Here is a 9,772-nt window from a genome sequence, read left to right as displayed (position 1 = left end):
ATGTACTGGTATCATAATTTTTCTTATATTAATTGATTTGTAGAATGTCAATGTAGATCTATATACAAGATATATTTGACATTAAATTTTCTAGTACTACGTGCTATGATAAAGTATCTACATATGCAATCCTCTCCCTCATCTTTAATTGCACTTCCACATCAGATTTTTTGCATGCATGAGATGCATGATACTTTTCGTTTGACTAAGTATTACTTTAAATATATACAGATTATTTGTATAAAATTAACATCACTAGAAAGTGCTTTTCAATACGAATTCAACGATACTAATTACATATAATATAACCATGATTTTGTTGCTCAATTTTTATGGTCAAAGTTCGTCTTGGAATACGTGTGCGCCTCTTAGAGCAAGTACAATAGAGTCCAGTCAGCTGATTATAAGAAATTAAATAATATATTTTAGATGAGTTGGAGGAGAGAGGAGAGGAGAGAAAAGGGAGGTGAGGCTCTTGTGCGTGTGAGGAACAACACGCGTCTTTCTGAGCGGCTGTGAAGTGAAAAGGTGGAGTAATATATTTAGTAAAGTCTTCGTTAACATGGCCATTATTATCATTAGTATATGATGACACAAATGATATGTCGTCTTACATTGTAAATCGATAGTTGGCTATACTATTGAAATTATCTGTTACTCCCGTTGTGGTAGTAATTTACTCATCATCTCAATGTATTGAATAAATGCAAATGTATAATTTGTACCAGATCTATTACCTCCATTTTAAAATATAAACCTTTTTAGAAAGCTAATAGTACTATATTTTAAAACAGGGTAGTACTTTGCTATTAACAGTATTTTGCTATTAATACAACCACTTGGTGCATGCATGCAGTAGGAGTCCATAAAATAATCAAATTAATTTGTCAAACCGATTAGATGCCGTTTATTCAAACTTGAGTACGTACGGGTACACCATACATTAGGAACTTGCATCTCAGCAGGGCGATCAAACGGGCCAGCATTGCCAGGTCGTCGTTTTAGACGTTCGGGTGGCCGTGCGGGATGCCGAGATGGCGCCCCGCGTCCGCGTGTCCGTTGGAGTGTGCACGCTCGCATGCAACGCGGCCACCCGTTGGTCATTTGACATATTTCTTTGGGAAATAGGCCATCTGACCACACATACTTATAAATAATATCTAACAAATATAGAATAATATCTAACAATTGTAGAATAATATCAAATAGCATAAAATAATATCAAATAAAAATGTTGCATGATGAAGAAATAAAATGTGCCATAGTTCGAACAAATGAAAAAATTACAAATTGGGATTGTCAACTCAATTTGGGCGCTCTCGAGATCTCATACAACATCTTCTCGAACCAAGCTCTCTTCGCCTCGCTCATGTTGGTCAAGTCGGCGTTCATGATCAGGTTGTCTTCGGCTTGCCGTTTGAGCTCAACTTCCTTCGACTTCAACTCCACCTCTTTGGCCCTTGCCATTGCTACGAGCTCAATTTCTCTCTCTTTCCGCTCAATTTCTCTAACTTTGGTCTTGGCCTTGACCTCTTCAATCTCAAGCTTCTTTTTTGGACATCGAAGTAGTTCTTCCTGTCCTCATCTTTCTCCGGTGCCTCCTCTCATCCCTCTTGTGCGTGGACACCTCTCTGTCACTTCGGCTCCTTCAAAGTGCCCAGACAATAGCATGGACAAAGCATCACGCTTCATGTCGGCTTTGGTTGCCCGCTTGGCCGCGCCAGGCGACTTGCCCGAAAGCGAATACGCAAGGCTGCCCATCAGGTCAATGGTAGCCAGGATCTTTGGCGGTCTTGTTGCCGAGTCCAAAGGACGCCATGTGCCCTCGTGCCTCACGGAACTTGGGGGGTGCCATGGGTTCGCCTACAGCAATGAAGTTTACAAGGTCTTTTGCTCATTGTTGGAATTTGTGCCATTCAAACTTGCCCGCCTAAAATAAAAGCGGGAGACAGCAACGATAAACATATGTGCAAACATCGGATGAATATGTTGAAGTTAAGAATCCACTTCAAGTCCTTCATGCCCAACCGCTCTTGAGGATCGCTTCCACGTGATCATACGCCGCACGGAACTTGTTGCATTCCGTTTGGGTGCTCCCCACCTCTTTTGGAGCGAATATGTCGATGGTCGCTCTCCGTGGCTCTTGTCCGTATTTGCGATGTTCATGGAAGTAATCATAGATCCGGCGCGATCATGCACTGTGTCGGCACCGTCGGCCATCTTTTGTGGTCAACCATCCGCCGACGAGCACCTTGTCCTCCTGCACCGTGTAGTTGGTGGTTCTTTTGCTAACCCGGCAAGCTGCGACCTTGTCCGAACGTAGTTTTGGCCGCGAGCTCGTCGGCGAACGCGGCTCTGCTCGATGTTCATGCTTTCTTGGGACGTGGCGGTGGTGTCCTCTGTGTCAATGGGGTGGGTGGGGGCTTGCTCGGTTGAGCATAGGGCATGGTGGTCGACATTGTGCGTGTGGGAGCGGAGGGCACGCACGGTGGACGGTGCTGCATCGGTGGTGGCGCGCGCTGGGCGGCTCCGTCGCGGGGTTGCGTGCACGGGCCGCCATTTCTGCGCTCCCGGTGCTTGGGGAGCTGGGGTTCGTAGAGCGCACGGTTGAGGTCAATGGACGAAGGAACGGCGGCGGTTCGCCCACCTCGACCGCCGTCGGCAGGTACGCGTCTCGGCCGGCAGCGCTGGTCGTGCGCGGCGGGCATGTGCCCAACGGGCGGTCGGCTGGCATGTTGACCTTGGAAGAAGGGGCCGGGCCAGGACGGGGGCCGAGCTCCCCGCCAAGGCCGTGCGGGCGCCGGGATGGTCAAGTGTTTGAGCGACGCTGCGTGCGGCGTGAGCATGGCGCCGCTCTTGCCGCGTGGTCGCCTTCGCCTCCGTCTCGGGTCCGAGGAGGAGCTACTCCGCCGCCGCTGCCGCTCGCTCCGCGGCGGCGCGCCCCCTCTTCCGTTGCTCGGAGCGCCCTCTACGCCGGTCGCCCCGCTTCTTGCTCTCCATCGCCCTCTGCTCCGCGGTGATCTCGGGTTTCGCCTTCTTCGGCGCCGGCCCGGGCTCGACGACCACCGGAGCGTTCAGTTGAGGAGCCGCCGCCACGGGAGGAGCGGCAACGGCCGCGAGCTGTGCCTCGTCTCCGATGGTGCGGTGGTGGCGGTGGTGGCGGCAGTCGCTTCGTCGGGCATCTCTAGGTTTTGGGAGTGGAGTGAAGTGTTTGTGTTTTTGGAGACAGACAGAGGCCAGGGCGAACAAAGGGAGGGCGGCGACCAGCCGCTTCGCGGCATCCGGCCACGCAAACTCGTCCTAGATTTGGGCCAGGTTTGGATCGTCCCGGACGCCGCGGCCATCCGTTTTAGGGATGAGTCCGCGCGCTGGGCCACGTTTTTGTCCGGTTGGACCCATCAGGACGCGCGGGCGCGGGATGGGTCGCCCCATTGGAGATACCCTTAGGGATGGATATAAAGCTTGAAGCTCAGAGAGCTTAACAAGCGCTTATTTACTTGATTCGTTTGAGCCGGTACGTTTCTTAATAGCCAAACATCATTTTGTGCTCGTTAACTTTAGTGAGTTAAACAATCAAGCCAACGAGTTTTGTGAGCTACTTGTTAAGCGCACTAGCTGCCTGCAGTTGACAAGTATAATAACTAGAATGATACCCCGCGTGTTGCAGCGGGTACCTCTTTAGAAAATCTAATAAAACACATAAAACTTGGTTTATAGAATATGTAATATTTAGTTGGTTATAGTAGCTGAGACACTAAATTTAATAGCCATGAAATGGATAACTATTTGAAAATTTCAAGATTGTTATATTTTAGAGGTGTACGTGGATTGATTTAGATAAGGTGAAATCAACCGAGTGTAGAACCAAATGATATGGATGGCTTGCATGAAAAATGCATGCAAATTGCGGCATTACGTTTTTAAATATCTTGTATGGTTATCGTATATAAGAGCTCATAAGTAACACTGAGTTTAATTTGCAAAGTGTTTATTTGGTTGCCAAAACTATTTGGTGACTAAGTTGTACATGACTCTATGTAAGGATATAGCATGAGGGTGCGATATTATCAATCGAGCAGCAAATAAAAAGAATGACATTGCTAGTTTAATGGTTAAAAATAGATAATCTAAATATCTTGCATGTAGAGATAGATAATAAATAAGAACTATTATTAGTGGAATGAGGTGGACAAATGATTGGCTAAGGAAGTAGATGATGTAGATAGCTTGCATATTAAGATAGACAAATATTAATTACACTTAGTGGGGTTTTATTTTATAAGAAGTATAGATATATCTCAAGAGAAGTAGCTGATCTTAGGTGACTTGACCGTGTATGGCAAGCAACGAAGCCCATCTGGTAAGCGACCAAGCATTCCTTATAATGACCACTACTCTTAATTGCAACTTTCTTATCTCGTATTCTCATCTTATTGAACTCCTAGCGGGACGCTAGCGGTATCTGCTGACTGCATCCCCGCTCATGCCGACCTCCCAAGTAGCCGATCTTAGAGCATCTTCAGCCATGTCTCCGGGAAGGCTCCCGGGACTTTTTTTTTCATCGAACGGACGAAAACGGTCCAGTCACACCCCTAGCTTCTCGTTTTCGTCTGGATTTAGGGCTAAATCCGTCCGGACTCTCCAGACCATCCTCGGTTTCCCGGGGTGCTGTCGGGGACTCCGGATGGAGCAAATTCCGCGCTCTGGCAGCATGTCAATGAAGATTCCGCGCTTTGACCCGACAATTCCTCGGGACGGCTGGAAAATCGTTGCTCCCCGCCATGCCAAAAATAGGTCCAATCCGAATCAATTTTCGGGGGCCTCCAACGGCTGGAGATGCAGATGCTCTTAGCTTAGAATTTTTCTTGCATGTTGAGCGTGCGTACTCCTTAACGACTTAATGAACGTGCAGAACTTATGGAGTGAGGATGAAATTTTGAATGAGAATGATAATACAAATCTAACTAGATCTTTTACTACATTGGAGGTTAGAAATGCTCACTTTTCCATGAAAAGTAATCGTGCTCCTGGGCCGGATGAGATTCCCACTGAGTTCTATCAACACTGTTGGGACGTAGTAAAAAATGATGTGATGAACCTTTTTCATAGTTTTCATAATGGTAGCCTGAACTTGCAGCGACTCAACTATGGGGTTATAACCTTGTTGCCAAAAATGGCGGATGCGAATAAAATTCAACAATATAGACCCATTTGCTTGCTTAGATGCATTCATAAGTTGATTACAAAAACTTTAACCATCAGGCTTGACCCATATGCACCAAAGCTTTTTAGCATTCGGCAGAATGCTTTCATAAAAAATAGACATCTGATGGATGATGTGTTTTCCTTGCATGAAGTTATGCATCATGTACATATTAAAAAATAAGTTGGGGTGATTTTAAAACTTGATTTCGAAAAAGCCTACGACAAAGTGAATTTGGATTTTCTTTTGAGTTGTCACGAAGCTAGAGGTTTCTGTCCCCTTTGGTGTTCGTGGATTCGGATACGCTTCATAATGGGATGGTGAGTGTCAAAGTCAACTATAAAATGGGTCCATATTTCCAAAGTGCCAAGGGGTTAGGCGAGAGAGATCCGATTGGCTCCTTTTTGTTTAATATGGTAGGTGAATCCGACTAAGATGGTGTTACAAGCACAATGTAATGATCCGATCTCGCGGTTTGGCTCTGATTTGGTGGATAAAGGGTCGGTATCCTGCAATGCGGATGATACGGTGCTATGTTTAACTCATGATCCCGAAAAAGGCTGTGAACCTGAAACTATTGCTTTACTTGTTCGGAACTCATGTCCGGACTCAAAATAAATTTTACGAAAAGTGAGATTTTTACTATCAATGCGCGACAATGAGACCACAAGATTTTATTCGAATGGCCTCTTTAAGCGCTAAGTTGATTGGTTACCGATGAAATATTTGGGTATGCCGGTAACCTTTGCAAAGCTAAAAAAGAGTTGATTGGGATTTCCTTGATGCTAAAATGCTTAAAAAACTTGATTCCTGGATTGGGGACTCCGCAGCCCTCAGGAGGTCGCTGTAATTCTTACACGGATTCCAGTCTCTCGGGGATTCCATATTTCTATATGTCTATGTTCCTTTTAAACAAAACATTTATTGAAAAATTGGATAAACATAGAAGGAGCTTCTTTTGGGCTGGTAAGAAAAAGAAAAGAAAGTATCACATGGTCAAGTGGTCGAGAATCTGTCGATCCAAAATCAAAGGAGGCCTTGGGGTCAAAGATCTCAGAAAACAAAACATTAGTCTCCTGTGTAAGTGGTGGTGGAAATTAGAGACGCAAGATGGGTTATGGCAACAAATTGTGAAAGCAAAATATCTTAGAAACAAATCTGTTGTGATGGTGAAACCTTGCATCCATGATTCCCCAGGTTGGAAAACTCTCTTGAAAGTAAAGGATTACTATTTTGAGGGGCGAAGAGTTGTGCTAAAAAAGGAGACTTAGTAAGATTTTGGATTGATCCCTGGTTGGAAGATAAACCTTTATATGTAGTGTATTCGAATCTTTTTGATATTTTTCAAGGTCAGGAGTGGACCTTCGAGAGAATGCTTAGTTGTGATTTCAATGTCCCTTTTAGGAGAAGGTTGTTACCCGATATGTTGGTACATTGGGATTTTATCAAATCCAAGGCCCGGGCATGGCCTTTGGTAAATGAGTCGGATGTAGTTACTTGGAACCTGAGTAACAAAAAGGTTTTCTCTACCAAATCTATGTATCAACACCTTGAGAGAAACCTGGCTGGTTCTCACAACAAATGTATTTGGAAAGCTAAAATCCCTCTCAAAATAAAAATTTTCCTTTGGCAATTGTTCAGAAATGCTATTTTGAGTAGAGACAATTTGAAAAGACGCAGATGGGCAGGTTCCCCTCTCTGCTCTTTTTGTAATCAATGTGAGACTGCTAGACATTTATTTTTTGAGTGTGCTAATGCCAAAGTGGTTTGGGGGGTCTTGGGGAAAATTTTGGGAACTGAGGTTTGCCCCATGTCTTTATGGCAAAGTATAACCTGGTTACATTGTTTCTATCCACATGGGAAAAAAATTCCATATGCTTCTCCTTGCCGCAATATGTTGGGGGATTTGGAATGTCAGGAACAAGATAACCTTTGACGGAACTGTTGTTCGTTCTCCTCTAGTAACGATCGCCACAATTTGTTCTTTCCTGCATTTTTGGTCAGGGATTTACGGCGTGGAGGAGGGGGAGAAGATCAAGAAAGGCGCGGATCAGATGCTGCAGCAAGCGTCGGTATTACATCATGGTGCTGTGACGGTTGCTCCAGGGACTCCAAGGCCCAGGACTGGCCTCCTGATGATCACTAATGGGGAAGACTAGAAGAAAAAGTTGGGCCTGATGTTGGCTGTTGCTTTGTTAGCTTCTTGATTGAGCTGTTGCTGTGGTATTTTGGTATCCTGAAGCTCTTTTGTGGTCGTGGTAACCTGAAACTTTGTAGTGTAGGGGTAGGTTTTTTGCCTCGTAACTTAGTTTTCGATGCCGAGGCTGAGCAGCGGGTTTTCCTACCAAAACTTTCCTTTGGCTAGGCAGTTAGACTTCCTGTTTTTCAGTTGTCTTGTTCCTTTTGTGTGTTGTGTGGTAGAGACAAAAACTGACTGATGTATTTCCGTTATATGCTGTAATGGAAATGGGAAGAAAGTCCCAGTTGGAAAACGACTTAATGAACGCTGGTTAGCGCACAATGAACCGAACCAAACTTCACTTTTAGCCCGTTAGAGATAATAAGTTTACCTATCCGCGCTTTCATGATCACGAGTCTTGATGAGCCGGGCCTAAACGAGCTAAGCAGCTCGTTAGTCCAGCCATACCGTACACGGTAATTATTTAATATTAGCCACGTGACTTCGTATACATGGTATGCAACAAACTTGTCTTATTAAGTGCATATAGATGACTAAGACGAGCGTGTACGTCAAAGTGTGGCCGCAAACATGGACGCGTCCATCCGTCAATGGTTGGCGACGATCTGCTGAGCCTTGGTCTCGAACTCAAACCTGTAGGGGCTCGCCTTGGAGCTATCCGCTGACCAGATGAAGAACCCCGGCAGCTTGCCCTGCCGCAGCAGCTCCTTGGCTCCGGCGATACCTTGCTCCGGCGAGAGCAGCCCGAGCTGCTGGGTGATGTTCCCGGTCTCCAAGCTGGCGAGCAGCTTGGCGCCGGAGCCGGGATAGTTGCGCGCCTGCAGGTCGTAGAACTTGACGTAATAGTCGACGTTGGTGTTGGCGCCGTAGCCGTAGAACTGGAAGTTGATGTAGTCGATGACGCCGGAGTACTTGCCCCAGAGGGCCTTGTAGTGCTTCTGGACCTCGACGTCCTCGAAGGGCGCGATGGAGGTCTTGATGTTGGGGAACCGCGCCTTGAGCTGGGTCAGGAGGCGGCCGATGCACTCGACGAAGGTGTCGACGTCAGTGCCGCCGCCGAAGTGCTCGTAGTCCACGTCCACGCCGTCCAGCCCGTACCGGTTGATCATCGTCGACAGGGAGGAGACGGCGTTGGCCACCCAGGAGTCGACCGAGGACGGCGCGAAGGCGACCTTCACGCCCGTGTTCTGCACGCTGTCGCCGCCGAGGCCGACCATGACGCTCAGGTTCGGGTGGGCCGCCTTGGTGGCGGAGATGGCGGCCGGGGAGAGGTTGGCCGTGTCCCAGAACGGGGCGAAGACGCCGTTGGTCGGCGCCGGCGGGGACGACTTGCTCGCCATGTAGTCGATGGCGAAGGCGAGGATGAAGTGGAAGCTGAGGCCGGCGTTCACGGGCACGTCGGAGAACCGGACGCCCGTGATCTGGGCGCCGATGTACTCGCGGAACACGTAGCCGTTGGTCATGGCTAGTTAAGCGCACTGGATCGAATCTCACTCCCGTTCGACGCTAGCTTGCTCCCTCCAAATTCGAATAACATGAATGATCGCTTGTATCCAAATTTATAGCGCCTGAGCCCTGAGGCTCACTTGTGGACGCTTGGATGCCGCATGCACGGACGGACAACCAGTCAACGATAGGGTGCTGATAGTCGCTTGGATGCCGCATAAACGGAATTCCGGAATAAGTCAACATTATGGGCTGCTAGTTTCTACACTTCGTCTTGTTCAATGTTCAGCACTCGGCACTCGATCAGCACTCACCACTGTGGTTGTTTTGACAATTCTTACGAACGCATGCCGCTAAATGCGCTGGAACAGATACCATCAGAATGTTGTGATACCAGCCTGAGGTGACACGGGATTCGATTGCGAAGTGCAATTACACCACGTGTCCTCCAACGTGCCTCGTCAACCCTTTCTGTTGGGCACGTACGTCACGATGAAATAGCAGCAACAACAACATATATAAAAGTCTTTTTCTCAAACAAATTGGGGTAGACTAGATATGAAACCTAACAGAAAAAAAAAACCAAAACAAGGAGAAAGAAAGAAGGATAAGAAAAACAAGACAGTAGAAACATATGATAAATATGATGAGTTGAAAGTGGATTTTGTACTTATACTCATGGGTGTGAGTGTGTTCTGGACCATCAATTTATTCCTTGAGATTCCCCCTCGCCTTGGTAGATGAAAATATTATTTTCTGTATTTTATTTAAATCTTAAAGCAAAATAAACGGTGACCGAAAACACCCACATATATACGTGCAAGTACAAAAGTATTTCCTAAACTAGAAGAGTTCAAATTACAGCACCAACAGTTTAGTAGGTGGGGCATATAAATTGATTAATAAATACTATGTTAAAAAGA

General features: G+C 46.5%; 1 protein-coding gene across 1 annotated transcript; it reads right to left on the bottom strand.

The window, feature by feature from the left end:
* Positions 1-7,990: 7,990 nt before the first annotated feature.
* LOC124706350 (chitinase 2-like) lies at positions 7,991-8,879 on the bottom strand. Its single transcript, XM_047238018.1, has one exon. The coding sequence runs from the start codon at positions 8,864-8,866 to the stop codon at positions 7,991-7,993; it is 876 nt and encodes a 291-aa protein (XP_047093974.1). The 5' UTR covers positions 8,867-8,879.
* Between the last annotated feature and the right edge of the window lie 893 nt (positions 8,880-9,772).

This window comes from Lolium rigidum, chromosome 4, assembly GCF_022539505.1.
Source record: "Lolium rigidum isolate FL_2022 chromosome 4, APGP_CSIRO_Lrig_0.1, whole genome shotgun sequence".
NCBI classification, from domain to species: domain Eukaryota; kingdom Viridiplantae; phylum Streptophyta; class Magnoliopsida; order Poales; family Poaceae; genus Lolium; species Lolium rigidum.
The sequence above is the reverse complement of the archived record's forward strand: the minus strand, read 5'-3'. Positions and strand labels throughout refer to the sequence as shown.